General features: G+C 43.9%; 1 protein-coding gene across 24 annotated transcripts in view; it reads right to left on the minus strand.

The window, feature by feature from the left end:
• Positions 1 to 16425, minus strand: part of LOC142158631 (poly(rC)-binding protein 3-like) — a 1531228-nt gene that overhangs the window by 44351 nt on the left and 1470452 nt on the right. For all 24 annotated transcript variants that reach the window (XR_012692823.1, XR_012692822.1, XM_075212788.1 and 21 more), the window contains 2 exons: positions 16284 to 16359; positions 14716 to 14768 (listed from right to left, as the gene is read on the minus strand). Coding sequence is in view for 22 of the 24 variants with exons in the window: in XM_075212788.1 (XP_075068889.1) it covers positions 14716 to 14768; positions 16284 to 16359 (129 nt within the window). In the remaining 2 variants the exon portion in view is untranslated. The remainder of the gene's footprint in view (positions 1 to 14715; positions 14769 to 16283; positions 16360 to 16425) is intronic.

The following is a 16425-nucleotide window of genomic DNA, read 5'->3' on the forward strand; positions in this document are numbered from 1 at the left end:
AAGGTGCAGGCCAAGACTGAACTCTTTGTGTACACACTGCATTTTTTCTATACTACACTGTGGTGCTAGATGTCCTGAAAGTCAGGAGTGCTTGGACATATGTGACGCTCGGGCGAATTGAGAGCCTAGTGATTTTGATGTGTTAGCCACGCCCTAATGGCACATTTTCCACGCCCCCAAATGCATGACTACATCTCCAATTTTTTTTTTACCATACTCAACTATAAGGGGGGCGCATGAATTTGTTGTACCGAGGCCCTGAATTCCTCTTGGCAGCCCTGGGTATAAGCAGTTAAGGAATCAGCTAGAGTAGTGCTGTGAAGGAGGCATAAATAGCTATCTTGCATTGTGGGTGGGAGACTGGTGCCAACAAGTGGCCAGTGTCCAGTTAGGGACCTAACTGTTATAGCCAGAGTTGAGGGCTATTGGATTATGTTTTTTGCTGTGAAAGTTTCATTTGTTTGATGAAGACACTACCAAGACTGAAGTTTATTTTACTTGTCAGGATGGATAAGCAAAGTGCTTCAGAATAACCTGTGTGAGGAGCCATCTGTTTGCATGCTTTTCAAAAGTGGTGTCATCGTGGAATGTGCAAAAGACAGCTAGATCATTTCTGTCCCCCAAGCAGGGCCGGACTGGGACTAAAAATCAGCCCTGGCATTTAAAGCACACAGGCCCACGTGTTGTGGGCTCCATGCACTATATTGTTGCACACTGATGCTGGCGCAGTACAACATGATGTAGTATGAGTGTGTGTGTGTGTGTGGGGGGGGGGGGGGTATTTATTTCTCCTAATGACCCGCAACATTACATTATTAGTACCCAAATTACAGCAATAAATAACCCCCCACACACACTCATACTACATCAATCACCCCCACATTACAGCAACCGGCATTACCCCCCACATTACAGCATCCAGCATCACCCCCCACATTACAGCGTCCAGCATCACCCCCCACATTACAGCAACCGGCATCACCCCCCACATTATAGCGTCCAGCGTCACCCCCCACATTATAGCAATACCCTCTCCTACTTATTAGCAATACTAAGCACCAAACACACTACAACATTGCCACCAGCACGCCACCCCATACTACAGCAATACCACCAATTATACAGACGCCACTGTAGGAAACAATGTTTTGCTTTTTTCAAATCTCCCACAAAATAGCAACAACGAACAGAGTACTTACACACACATATAGGTAACAGGTTCCCTATTCCCTCAATTAAATAGTAATGGCAGAATTTTCATGAATCATTCCACATGAAATAAAACTAACATATATCTAAAAAAAACATAACTATTGAATGATCAGTTGAACCCACACGGCCGCATTAAAAGTATTTCCATCTACAGCAAAATGTCACATAAAAATATTTTTGTTTTACTACAGTAATTGGATATGCGTCTTTTCTGTTCATTTTAAATAACACAGTATATAAATTAAGGGGGATAGAGGAGGTGGGTGAGAAATAATTGGATGTGATCCATCAGTTTGATTAGATAGGAAACATCTAGATTATTTACCTGGAGGCGTCTACCGCCTTGACTCACAGGCAGGGCTGACAAGAGGAATTTTGGGCCCCGATACAGCAACTTCTTTGGGCTCCCGTCATATTCAACAATGAAAGACTTGCCTTTGGCAGAAGTTCATATGATGCCACACCGTAGTGTGCCCAGTTCATATTATGCCACATCGTAGTGCCCCACGGTCATATTATGCCACATAGTATTACCCTCAATACATATTCGGTCATGCAGAAGTGCCCACAAATCATATTATGGCATAGTAGTGCCCCCAAATCATTAGTAAAGCTCAGATAAAAACTCATTCACAAATAAAAATTGGTACAGCATATCAGATACTGAGTGTGAGTCTCCCAAGAGCAGCTTAATACATCATTTACAATGCAAACAAAAATAGATATATTGACACAATTACAGATAAAATTTATGACAAGCAATGTTTTTTCCTCTTAATTAAAAATCTCTGTACAGATAAATATGCAAAAAACATTACAGCGCAATAATGAGCAATACATAGTGTTAAACATTATTGGATACGCTGTAGTGTCCCCAGTTCAAGAAAGGATGGTTAAAAACATATTGCACACGAGAAAATATATGAACTTACCTGATTATGGCATCCTGTGTTCTGTTCTCCTACTGGGCGCGCTGGGCGAGGAGGGATCAGCAGCTGTCAGCTCACACAGGCAGTCGGGAGCAGGAATAGAGGGCAGTGGTCGAAGCAGAAATTTAGGAGTGGGGGTATAGAAAATATAGGTGAATGGAGTATGAAGGCTTGTTTTTTTTTATTTTTTTAACACTTGTCCCCTCTGTGCATTTCCATTCTTCATTACTACTTGTGTTTTATGATGGCTGCATCCCTGACATTCCCATTCTTACGATGTCTCTCCCTTTACACTTTCTTTTACCTATGCCCCTGCACCATCTTCTCCTTTGTCCCTCTCACTTAACCCCCTGCACCACCTTCTCCGCTGGCTCTCACACATCTTCCTGTACCACCTACTCCCCTGGCTCTCTCACACGTCTTCCTGCACCCTCTACCCCCCGGCTCTCTCACCCCCTCTCCCAGAACCCCCTTCCCCTTTGGCTCTCTCACCCCCTCTCCCAGCACCCCCTGGCTCTCACCCCCTTTCCCAGCACCCCCTTCCGCTCTCTCACCCCCTTTCCCAGCACCCCCTTCCGCTCTCTCACCCCCTTTCCCAGCACCCCCTTTGGCTCTCTCACCCCCTCTCCCAGCACCCCCTGGCTCTCACCCCCTTTCCCAGCACCCCCTTCGGCTCTCTCACCTCCTTTCCCAGCACCCCCTTCGGCTCTCTCACCCCCTCTCCCAGAACCCCCTTCCCCTTTGGCTCTCTCACCCCCTCTCCCAGCACCCCCTGGCTCTCACCCCCTTTCCCAGCACCCCCTTCCGCTCTCTCACCCCCTTTCCCAGCACCCCCTTCCGCTCTCTCACCCCCTTTCCCAGCACCCCCTTTGGCTCTCTCACCCCCTCTCCCAGCACCCCCTGGCTCTCACCCCCTTTCCCAGCACCCCCTTCGGCTCTCTCACCTCCTTTCCCAGCACCCCCTTCGGCTCTCTCACCCCCTCTCCCAGCACCCCCTGGCTCTCATCCCCTTTCCCAGCACCCCCTTCGGCTCTCTCACCCCCTCTCCCAGCACCCCCTGGCTCTCACCCCCTTTCCCTGCACCCCCTTCCGCTCTCTCATCCCCTTTCCCAGCACTCCCTTCCGCTCTCTCACCCCCTCTCCTAGCACCCCCTGGCTCTCACCCCCTTTGGCTCTCTCACCTCCTTTCCCAGCACCCCCTTCGGCTCTCTCACCCCCTCTCCCAGCACCCCCTGGCTCTCATCCCCTTTCCCAGCACCCCCTTCGGCTCTCTCACCCCCTCTCCCAGCACCATCTTCAACTCTCTTACCCCCTCTCCCAGCACCCCCTGGCTCTCACCCCCTTTCCCAGCACCCCCTTCCGCTCTCTCACCCCCTTTCCCAGCACCCCCTTCCGCTCTCTCATCCCCTTTCCCAGCACCCCCTTTGGCTCTCTCACCCCCTCTCCCAGCACCCCCTGGCTCTCACCCCCTTTCCCAGCACCCCCTTCGGCTCTCTCACCTCCTTTCCCAGCACCCCCTTCGGCTCTCTCACCCCCTCTCCCAGCACCCCCTGGCTCTCATCCCCTTTCCCAGCACCCCCTTCGGCTCTCTCACCCCCTCTCCCAGCACCATCTTCGGCTCTCTTACCCCCTCTCCCAGCACCCCCTGGCTCTCACCCCCTTTCCCAGCACCCCCTTCCGCTCTCTCACCCCCTTTCCCAGCACCCCCTTCCGCTCTCTCATCCCCTTTCCCAGCACCCCCTTTGGCTCTCTCACCCCCTCTCCCAGCACCCCCTGGCTCTCACCCCCTTTCCCAGCACCCCCTTCGGCTCTCTCACCTCCTTTCCCAGCACCCCCTTCGGCTCTCTCACCCCCTCTCCCAGCACCCCCTGGCTCTCATCCCCTTTCCCAGCACCCCCTTCGGCTCTCTCACCCCCTCTCCCAGCACCATCTTCGGCTCTCTTACCCCCTCTCCCAGCACCCCCTGGCTCTCACCCCCTTTCCCAGCACCCCCTTCCGCTCTCTCACCCCCTTTCCCAGCACCCCCTTCCGCTCTCTCATCCCCTTTCCCAGCACCCCCTTTGGCTCTCTCACCCCCTCTCCCAGCACCCCCTGGCTCTCACCCCCTTTCCCAGCACCCCCTTCGGCTCTCTCACCTCCTTTCCCAGCACCCCCTTCGGCTCTCTCACCCCCTCTCCCAGCACCCCCTGGCTCTCACCCACTCTCCTAGCACCCCTTGGCTCTCACCCCCTTTCCCAGCACCCCCTGGCTCTCACCCCCGCGACACCCCCCCCCCCCCCGAAAATCGCGGCACCCCCGCGACCACCCCCCGAAAATCGCGGCACCCCCGCAACCCCCCCCCCTCCGAAAATCGCGGGCACCCCCCGAAAATCGCGGCACCCCCGCGACCCCCCCCCCTCCGAAAATCGCGGGCACCCCCCGAAAATCGCGGGCACCCCCCGAAAATCGCGGGCACCCCCCGAAAATCGCGGGCACCCCCCCCTCTTCAGTAAAAAAAAAAGCAAATTAGAAAAAAAAACAGGAAACTCACCAGTGTAACTGGCTGCACAGCATAACGGGGAAGGGAGCTGGGGAGCGCGCAGCAGAGGTGGCTGGTTCCTGGAACCACCAGCCACCAAGAAGACAGGGGGAGTTGGGCCGGCCCATATAGCCATCGGCCCTTCTGGCATTTGCCAGAAGTGCCAGATGGCCAGTCCGGCCCTGCCCCCAAGCCAACAAATTCAGGGTGGTGAGTTATGCAAAACCTCCTGACTACATTGATTGTTTGCTGCATGCAAAAGGTGTTGCAAGCTCTGAACACAAAGGCAAATGCATATGTTTTTTTTTTTATTGCAAGTACTGAAAAAAAAACCCTGCTTATTTCAAATGTTTGTTTGCAAATGTGTAAAATTATTAACTACAAAATCTTTGCTGCTAATGTAAGGAATTTATAGATGATGCAAACCTTAAGCACAAAGCAGGTGTATGATATTGATTGTAGGTTGTTTGTTGTGAGCTACAAGCCTTCATTGTCTTGTCGGATCCACCCCTCTTGACAAAGTTGCCAGAGATGAAAATGCGTAGAGGGTCTGGACAAAGATCAGCGCCTGTGAGTTTGGCTCAGATGAGAGAAACCAGCATTGATTATTGGGGGTTCAATGAAATAACAATCAAGAATTGGTACCGCTCCCATTAATATCAGGACCTCTTCTAGAGGCTCTGTCAGGCCACGCTCTTCACCAACCTAGACCTGCAAAGAGTCTACAATGTGATCCACATCCAAGACAGAGATGAATGGAAGACGACATTCAACACTAATGATGAGCCATATGAATAGCGGGTCATGGCTTTCATCCTCAGCAGTTTTTCAAGCGTATTTGAATTCCCACTTTAGAGACCTACTGGAGACATCAGTCCTCATCTACATGGATGATATATTTATTTTCTATAGAATGCTCAAGGAAAATCACAACCATGAGAGAGATGTACTGCAAATGCTACTGTACAAACAATTATTTGCCAAAATGGAGAAGTGTTTCTTCAATCAGTCCATTGTAAGCTCCCTGGGAGACATCTCAGCAAATGGCATAAGAATGGAATTGAAGAAATTCTCCACTGTGCTCAATTGGCTGGTGCCCAGACAAATCAAAGGCCATCCAGAGATTTGTGATGTTTAACAACTACTATAGATGTTTTATCCAGAACATTTCAAGAGTAGTTAACCCCATCATGGCCGTGACCAAATAAGGGACTCTTAAGTACACATGGATGCCCCAGCCCCAACAGGCACCTTAAAACACATTTTACTGAGCACCTATCCTCCAGCATCCTGACCAGGCCTATACCCTTGAAGTGGATACATCAGCTAGTAGAGTAGGAGCCATGATCTCGCAGAATGATGACAAGGATGTCCCTCACTTCTGCTCTTAATTAAACCGTGAGTTGCTGGCCATCACCCTGGCTCTTACTGACTACATGCACCTTCTCTAAATGAGGGCAAAACCATTATCCCTCAATACTTGATTTTGGGAGCAGCTATTTATTTGGTTTTGTTGGACATGATACAGGTTGCAATAGCAACTCTCATCAAGGTGCCGAGGCACCAGAAGGAAAGATGTTTGTTCCACCCAACTGCCAGCTGCAGGTTCTGGAATGGGGATATGATTTTCATTAAATAGGGCATCCTGTGGCTTATTGTAAGGGAGGATTTCACTGCTTTCATATAATCATGCACTACTTGTGCATGCACAGAGGTACCATGGACACGTACTCTTGATGCTCCTGTCCATTTCACAGATGCAATGATGTCACTGACCTCCCCAGCTCTCAAGACAAAACCACCATCCTAGTAATAGTGAAATGCTTCTCTAAGCAGTCCCATTCACAACCTTGAAGAAACAGCTGTTGGCTCTCCAGCTTTCCTAGAACTTCACCAAGGAGGTCTTCTGGCAACACAGACTTGCCTTGGAGAATCCAACATAGGGGTTCAGTTCATGGTGAGGTTTTGGAGGCCGTTCTGTAAGGGGCTGAGAATTTCACTCTGCTTCTTTTCTGGGTAACACACATAGTTGAACAGACAGAGAGTGATTAACAATCCCTTGAACATTTCCTGAGGTGCTTTCTCTCGGATGCCCAGGACAACTGGTCCCAATTTGATTGCATGGGCACAGTTCTCATGGAACAACCTGATGCAGGATTCCATGGAGTCATGCCCCTTCTATGGAAGGGGAAGGATTCCATCTGGTGGTCATTCAGTCTTCCCTTGCCACTTCTGGGGTTCCTTCAAAAATGTGCAGGATCTTCAGGGACTGTGGAAAAGGATGCAAGAGCTGTTGAACACGTGGTAGCTAATGAAAAAAAAGGTTGCAGAACAGAGAAGACAGGAAGGGCTGGTGTTCTCAGTTGGCAATAAAAGTGGCTCTCTGAATTAATCATCGCCCTGAAGGTGCCCTCATTCACTCTGGGGCCTAGGTGCACTGGTCCATACCCAACTGTGGTAAGATAAGTCCAGTAGCATACAGACTACAGATGCCACTTTCCTTTCAGAAACATCTGGTGTTCCACAATTACCTTCTGAAATGTGTGGTGAAGGGTCTGTGGTTCCTGCTCACACAGTGGAGGTAGAGAGTCATCAAGATTATATCATTCGTTTGATCCTTGACACTTGCAGATCTGGCACAATATAAGTCTGACTGGACATGAGGCTGGAAAACTGAAAGTCTGTAGAATGTGGAATTGTGAGCGGTGGCACCAGATGGCTCACCAGTAATAATTCAGTCATTCATCATAACACGACCATGACCATATATGTGCCTGTATCATATGGGTGAAATACCTAATGAGGAAGCAAGTTGGATTTTTAATCTAAAACCCCTTGCCCCACAAGGGTTAAATATTGATTTCAATTTAAAACCAGTAATAGGATAAGGGTTGTATCTTTTTAGGAATACATATTGAATAACCATCAGGGTATCTATTTGGTTTTTAGCTTAGCCTTTTAGTAGACTAGTGGTATTTGCATGATATCAGTTTGGAATGCATACTACCAATATAAATGAACAACTGTAGTGGATATATAGGGAAATATTCCGAGCCTCAGGTCAGAACCAGGCCAGTATCCTTTCAGGTATTGTCAATTCGGAGTACTACACTAGTCATCTATTAGGAAGTATCATTAAGGGCATACTGTTTATATTACACGACGTACAATTGATAGCTATTGAAGAAGCATTGACATGGCCCGATACACTGACATTATTAATATCTAGATGTATTTATTTTTATCTTATGAAGTATGGTATGGTTTAATAATAGAATCCGGTATGACAGTGGCATTGATATAGTAATGCATGTGGTCAATGTGATCTTATTAGTTATAAACATTCCAATACATTTGTTTATTATGTAGGGATATATAAAATATATATATATAGGATTTTAGTTGCATGGTGTAAGGTTCTTATTGTAACAATCCTGTCCAAGTTTGCTACTTTTCCTGTCTGCTCGGTTCTCCTGTGGATCACATGATTCGCCTTCAGGGCGGGCCATTCAACCTGTTTTATTTAAACTCAGCACTGACACCTGCTCACTATCAGTGCAACTTGTTTGCTAGCCTGACTCCATGGACTCCTGTGTATTCTCTGATTCTTGTGTATCCCTGAACTCTCCTGTTGGATTCCCTGTGGGTGAACCTGCTTCTTCAACCAAGTGCTGGTAGCACTATCTTTGGGACTCTCCTGTTTGCAAATATCTTTACGCATCATTTTACAATACTTTGTTTATTATGCCAAGTGTGCAGATTCTCATCATTGTGATATACTGAACTGCCATCTCACCTATACTACTGTACAAGAACTTATTTGATACATTCTGGACGGTTCCACTGATGCTGCTATTTTTACACACTGCGGTGATCAGACTCTTACCTTGCATATATGTTGTAGTGCTAATCTCTACTAATTACTGGACCCCTGTGGTATCCTGAACATCGTTACCCACCATCTCTACTGTGTACAGAACTTTGCTGGTCTCTATCCTTGTCATGTCTTGTCTCAGTTAATCACCATCCATGCTGCATACTGGCTGCTGCCAAGGACAAAACCATTGCCACTCCCTGCCGTGACTAACTTACATATTCTGACGTGCATAGAATCCTGTTGTCATCCCCATTACTGTGTCTTGTCGCGGCACCCACTACCTGCTGTGGATTCATCAGTGCTGCGCTCTGGCATAGCTAAGTCTATTCAGTGCTGGTACAGAACTCTGTTGCCAATTGTCATCTCACTGTGTCCTGTTGTGGCGATCTACCAACTCTCGTTATACAGAACCCTGCTATTATGCAGCCGTGGACTCCTTCTGTGCTCAGATGATGCAATACATATTCTATGTGTTTCATTGATACTTGCATTTATGTCCCATATATATATATTCCTTGTGATTTGCAGTACTGCCGTGTTTAATGCTTAACAATCCCTTGTAATGTTATATATGACAATCTGCTTATCTCTAACATTTCATTACTATTTGCTGCATTCTTTATCATGTGTTGATATGTACTAATGCTCATATTTATTGAAGTACTTATTAATCAGACCCATTGCCTTGTGTTCTTATTCTCTATACATCATATGATCCTGACTCAGCTAAGTCACGTGCCCAGGCCTTCGTGGGAACCGTCCTCTAGGTCTGATATTTTTCCAGTCCATAACAGTTATGACATTACAGAGTTTATTTTATTTTTTTTATTAATATTTTATATATATATTTTTTTATAAAAAACAATATAAGACTAATTTTAAGCTTATTACAAGAAGTCTTTATGCATTTAAAATAATTTTTACACAATTTTTTACGCAAATTTTATTATTCATACAATGTTTTGCTTATTGCTTAAGTACAATGACCGGTCACGTTTATATATGCATTATGTCATAGATAATGGAGTTTATCTGCCCACTATGCATATAAAAGACTATTCATGGAGGTCAGTAATGCCCTTATTGTTACCACATGTGTCAATCTGTTGATTGGATTTGTATATAAATTACTTGTTACCTGAACCTGTTATTCCCTTGAGTAAGTCCACATACTGGATGAAACACGTTTGGCTGTAAGATTACAACACATGCTGCTTTTATCTATTATATTGTAAGTACAACATTTATGTTTATTCCCCTTAAACGTACACTGACTGATGGAGATTCAGGGGAGGCATTAACATCAGCTGACAGGAGGGAGATCAGCCGATCAGCTGACCAGCGAGACAACGAACCATCTTATTCATTATCAGAAGCATCACTATCCTGTGACCTCAAGTAATTAGGTATTTCACCCATATGATACAGGCACACATATGGTCAAGGTCGTGTTATGATGAATGACTGAATTATTACTATCGAGCCATCGAGTGCCACAGCTCACCATTCCACATTCTACAGTCTTTCTGTTTACCAGTCTCACATCCAGTCAGACTTATATTGTGCCAATTGTGGTCATGTTACGCTGTTATGTAGATGCTATTTATGTAACAGCCACAGAATAGACACATTTACTGTAGTTGATATCTGTTACTAGTCAGGATTAGAGATGCTCAGGCTCGGTTCCCCGAGAACCAAACACACCCGAACTTAGCAGATCCGAGTACTGAGGCGAGCCGGCTCGGTACTTTCATGCGCCATCGGAATTGAAAACAAGGCAAAACATCATTGTTACGTCCTCGGATCTCGCGAGCTTTGGATTCTATAAGTACCACCCTCCACAGCAATCCAGCGCCATTTCACAGAGGGACACAGAAGGGGTAGCACAGTTCATGGCAGTCTCTAGTGCAGTTGGGCAGCGTCATAGATAGACAAGAAAGAGGAGGGTTAGCTGTGTTCTTCATAGTCTCCAGTAAAATTCAGGAGAGCTCCATTGCTAATTGTCATTGCTGAAATAGAAATAATAGGTTTGGCAGGTTTGGTCTTCTAAATCTGCAGTCTTTGCTTGAAAGTGTATGAAAATAATATTGTGACCAGATCATCAAAATTGACTGCAAATTACTTGACATTTGTGTTATTGAGTTAATAATAATAATGTAGGGGGAAAATAAAGCAAAAATATGTGATTTTAGCAAAAAAAATAGGGATTTTCGAAAAAAATTCGGGAACCAGAACATGCAAGGGCAGTTTTGCCAAAACCAAAATCAAAAAACACAAAATTAATTCAGATGCAAAACCAAAACCAAAACCAGAACACGGGGGTCAGTGAACATCTCTAGTCAGGATCAGTGTGAGAGCGCCAAGGTATTTTTTGGTATCACTGTATGTGAGAAGTGTGGTTACTCCTACTTTGTGCAGCCCATACTGGCCATTCAATATCAAGTGTGTAGCGCCAACCATTTCCTTTTTTGGGTGTTCTAAGGAACATTGTGCATTTTTACCTCTATGGGGCGTAAGCAAAAATCAGCAAAGATTTCACTAAAAATAATAGGCGCAAGGTGTCTTTGCGCCTGTTCCGGAGACACATATTTTTTCTAATTGAATCTCCCCCTATGTTTAATACTCAAATACTAATACTAAATACTAAAAAAATGCCTGCAATTGTCTGAAAATAAGGCTTGAACCCCACAACAATTGCAACTGATCATTAATTGGTTATAATTAATAATGATGAAATTAATTAATATATTGTACCCATCATTCACAATGCTACAATCTTAACCAGCCGTTAAATTGAAATCTCTGCAATGACATATGTATGAATTACAATGAGTACATTACATATTACCATTAAAAGCAGAGTTATATTTTGTTTTAAGTAATTTTTTCAAAAAGTCAACCATACTTTGATACTCTCAAAGCAATTTATGATGCACTACAATCATTTGTTATAATAGTTACACTAGCTTTTATAAAGCTACCTCGTACGGTTTTCTAGTTGTATTTCAAGGTGGTTACCCTTGGACTCTACATTTGCTTGTAGATCTCCATACTCAATGACTTTAATCTAAGAATAATCAGTAGCCACCATTGTAAATCTAATATCTTAGTGAGTTGTAAATTTAGCCTCTGACTCCATCTGGATGAATTATATTATTACACATTAATACAAGTTCCCAATCATGCATATAACATAAACCTTTATTTCTACAAATGTATTCATTTGGAGAGATGAATTTGATAGAATGTCCACACCTGTTATGAATGTATGGAAGCAGCCTGCAGCAGTCATTTAATGCAACAAAGGGTTGCCCTTACCACTTTTTATACTACTTAATCGTGGCTCTTTATTAATTGTACTTAACTATTTGGAGATCATTTTTAATCCTGTGTATTCATACAATTGAGATTGTGTGACCTCCATTTATATTAAATGCTGTTGCTAAGAACATATGTTCTTATTGTCAAATACCGGGTGTGCATCCCAATTTTCATCCCCATTTTCCTCATACTCGTGGGTACATATATATATATATATATCAGGGTTTCTGTAGGCCAGATAAAAGTTTACCTTGAGATTATATGTTTGTCCTAAAGCCTTAATTAATCGGAAGTGTATGAAGAAATACAACTTTAATATGTTGTAGGCATTGTTAAATGAATTATATTTCGTCTGATCTTGAAAAAAGATCATTGGATACAGCTTTTTAACTTTTTCATACAAAATCCTTAATTTCTCTAAATTCTCTATTATTTCTGTGCTGCTCTGATCTTACCGGTCAAGGTGACACATTTAGAGTTTTCCCAACTGTCTACTGAATTAATGAACAATGAATCAGTGGTAAATCAGGTTGAAACTGTAGTGAATAGAAAGTGTGAGGAGGATGGTCTAAGAAGACATGGGGTAGACATCTCAAAAAGATGAATATTCAAGGTCTTCTTAAAGATTAAGATCCTGGGGAGAATCTGATGGAGTGTGGAAGAGCATTTCAGAAAGAGGAGCCACCCTAGAAAAGTAATGTATACATACGTGTGAGGTAGTAGGGAGCAGAATTGGTCAAGGATATTATTTTATTTAAAGATGAAGATATAATAATGTTTCTACTACTACTTCTGTTACTACTACTACTACTACTACTACTTCGACGACTAAAAGTGTTACTAAATTTGTTTGCAGAGCTCACAATTCAGTAGAGTTCTATTCTTTATATCTTTGTGCATAATCTCCTTAGAGAAACCACCCTGTCATAACTGTCACAAGGGTCACTTCTCCGTACTCATCCTCCTTGACCTCTCTGCAGGCTTTGACACCATGGACCACCCCCTCATGCTGCAAACTCTTCTCTCTCTGCCTCTCTGGTTCTGTCCATGCCTGGTTCGCCTCATACCTCGCTAATCGCTCCTTCTCTGTATCCACGTCTGGTCCTTCCTCCTCCCCCTACCCTCTCCCTGTAGGAGTCCCACAGGGCTTTGTTCTTGGCCCTCTACTCTTTTCACTCTACACTTCCTCCCTTGGTGCTCTCATCTCCTCGTTCGGTCTTCAGTATCACCTTTATGCTGACGACATTCAACTCTATATCTCCTCTCCTGATCTTTCCTCCACCCTTCTCGCTTGAGTATCCGACTGCCTCTCCGCCATCTCCTCCTGGATGTCCGAGTGCTTTCTCAAAATCTCTAAAACTGAACTCATTGTCTTTCCTCCGCCCATCCCACGATGACCTCTCTATTGTCGTCAACAACACCACCATCTCCTCTGTCACCCAACTTCGCTGCCTGGGTGTCACCCTCAACTCCTCTCTCTCTTTTGCCCCCCACATTCATTCCCTTGCCCAAGCCTGTCGCTTCATCGCCCGCATCCGTCCTTTTGTCTCTCAGGATGCCACCAAAACTATCATCCACGCACTCATCATCTCCCTCCTCCTCACTGGCCTCCCCCACTCCCGGCTCTCCCCCCTCCGCTCTATACTCAATGCGGCCGCAAGACTCATCTTCCTATTACGCCGCTCCTCCTCTGCCTCCCCTCTCTGCCTTGCCTTACACTGGCTCCCCTTCCCCTGCAGAATCCTTTTCAAACTCCTCACCACCACTTACAAGGCTCTCTCCACCTCTACTGTGCCTTATATCTCTAACCTCCTCTCCATTCACACTCCTGCCCGCTCCCTGCGCTCGGCCAACGACCGCCGCCTCTCCTCCACCCTTATCACCTCTTCCCACTCCAGAATCCAAGACTTTTCCCGTGCAGCCCCCTTCTCTGGAATGACCTCCCTCGTTCCATCCGTCTCTCTCCTACTCTGTGCTCCTTCAAACGTGCACTCAAAACTCACCTCTTCCTCAAAGCCTACCAACCATCTACTTAACCCCCATCTCCTCCCTTTGCTCGTCCTCCCTTCTCTCCTCTTGCCTCAACTTGCTCCTCTTGTGCCTGGTCTGTTTACCCTCCCTTAGGATGTAAGCTCGTATGAGCAGGGCCCCCTCCCCTCCTGTCTCCATACCTGTTCTTCCGCTCCGTCTTTACTGCATATGACTAGCCGGAGTTTCTGAAGTATTGGTACTTTTTGTTCATTGTTCTGTATGGTTTTACCCTATATAGTCTACTGTTAGTACTGTGCGCGGCGCTGCGGATACTTTGTGGCGCCTAACAAATAAATGATAATATTAATAATAATAATAATAATAATAACTGTCTCACAATACAATAGTTTTGGGTGTGGCTTGTGGCAAGGAGAATATGAAATAATTGATATGCAGTGGCGCACGCAGGGGGGTCTTCAGAAACCCCCCCTCCGCTAACTAAGTGCCCACCATAGCGCACTGTACTATACAGCAGCCGTGGCGCTGTCAAAGCGTCCGCGGTGGTGCTGTATTGTCCGACGCGGAAATGCTTCTTTGACAGCGCCACGGCTGCTGTATAATACAGTGTTGCGCAGCAACTCTCTCGCGTGTTTTGGTTTTGTTTTTTTTTGGGTCAATCCTGCGTGCGCCCCTGATATGGGGGGAATAATGCCACTGGGGAAGTGACCAGGGTAGATGTCTGAAAATAAGACAGAGGGGACAGACTGTATATAGCAAGCACATCAACTTGTCCAGCATGTATGTCCTCCTACACTGAGCATAAGTAAGCAGCTTGTCACTTATTTTAGATGATTTGTTGGATATATCATTTTAACAATTATACTTACATCATTTGGGATAGTAAGTTCATGAGAACTGGTTGGAGAAGTGGTGTCCAATCCTATCAGAATTTGAAAAAAAAGGGAAAAAGAAAGTCACTGGCAAAATTTGCAAAATAGATGCAAACAAAACAAAAATAAAAAATAAACATACATTTTACCACAGATAAATAGTCAAATTGCAGCAAAGAGAAGTACAGAACTTACAGCAGTGTGTAAAAGGTTAGATTGGAACACACAACTATTTGTATAGCTTTAATGTATGTTTGACAGTAGTAACTTTCAGCATAATAATATATTGGATTGGATGAGATGCTGCTTGGTGCACTTATGAAGCAACATAAAACATGTAACTAAATTGATATGTATAGGTTTTCATTTAAAGGTGCATTTTTCTCTACAAGTTGCAATCCTTTTCTTCTGAAATAGGCTACCTAGTTAACAGAAAACAAAATAAAATAAAAAGATTACTTAGTGCAACTAAAATAAAATAGTGGGGGGTAGGGGCAAGATAAACAAGGAAGGCAAGTGGAATTTAAATAAATAGGGTTAGTGATGTTTGATAAGTCTTAGGAAGGAAGGGTTATTGGTAGAGGCAAATAGAAAATACTGTAAGTTGCATACATTTGTTTTATATGGCAGTGAAGAGAAGGGATATAATGAGTTACTAAATTCAAAGAGCATTCTATAATTATAATAAAGAAAATGTTTAAGGAACAGAGTCATAGCTATAATTAAAAGGTAAAGGACAGGATAATATAAAGCAAATAGAGCTTACATGAACAGAAAATTATCATTTTACCATGTACACCTGATATTTTATCACTACACCAAAAGAAAAACATTTAGTGTCTGCTAAAAGTAATTTATAGTATATTTTGGCTCTTAGCTGTGGTGTCCTTTTTTCAAGAAGACCATTACGATAAATGTAATGTAAAAGACTGAAGTCTCATGTGTACATTTTTTATATATATATATATATATATATATATATATATATATATATATATAAATGTATATATGAATTTGGTGTACATGATAAAAGTTGAATCAGGAACAGCATTCCTCAAGCATGTGTCCAGTGTAAAACCTCTAACGGGCATAACCAAATGAAAATCTGTTCAAAGTTAATGAAAGACTCAATGATCCCCCTGCTATATATATATATATATATATATATATATATATATATATATATATATATATATATATATATATATATATATAAAATCTTTTCACTTTTTTTAAATTCAGTAGTTCTAGACTGCCTGCCACTAAAGTAGTAAATATATGTATTTGAATGTGTATTGGTACATGCTTGAGTACATTAGCTCCTTTAATGGACAGCAAAATTAAATATACTTATTTTATGTTAATGGTATAAAATGAAGCAGTGGCTAAGACTTACAAAGGTAAATGAGGCACACAGAAAAAACAGAAGCAAGGTGCATTATGAGATAAATAAAATAGGATAATTTGGTCATTGACTACATTTAATAGAATAAATGATGTAATGACCATGGAAAAACGAAGGTGTTAAGAAGAAGGACATTCTCAGGGGGGTCATGGGTACGTACCAGGGAAACCAGGGGTGGTCTGCCCAAGGGGAGTAAAAGGGGAATGCTGCATAGCCAACTGGTGAAGCTTGGTCAACTGCAGGGCAGGATGGGAAATTAGAACTAACCAATAAAATGTAATTATATCAGAATACAAAAACCA

This window comes from Mixophyes fleayi, chromosome 5 (assembly GCF_038048845.1).
Source record: "Mixophyes fleayi isolate aMixFle1 chromosome 5, aMixFle1.hap1, whole genome shotgun sequence".
In the NCBI taxonomy this organism is placed as follows: Eukaryota; Metazoa; Chordata; class Amphibia; order Anura; family Limnodynastidae; genus Mixophyes; species Mixophyes fleayi.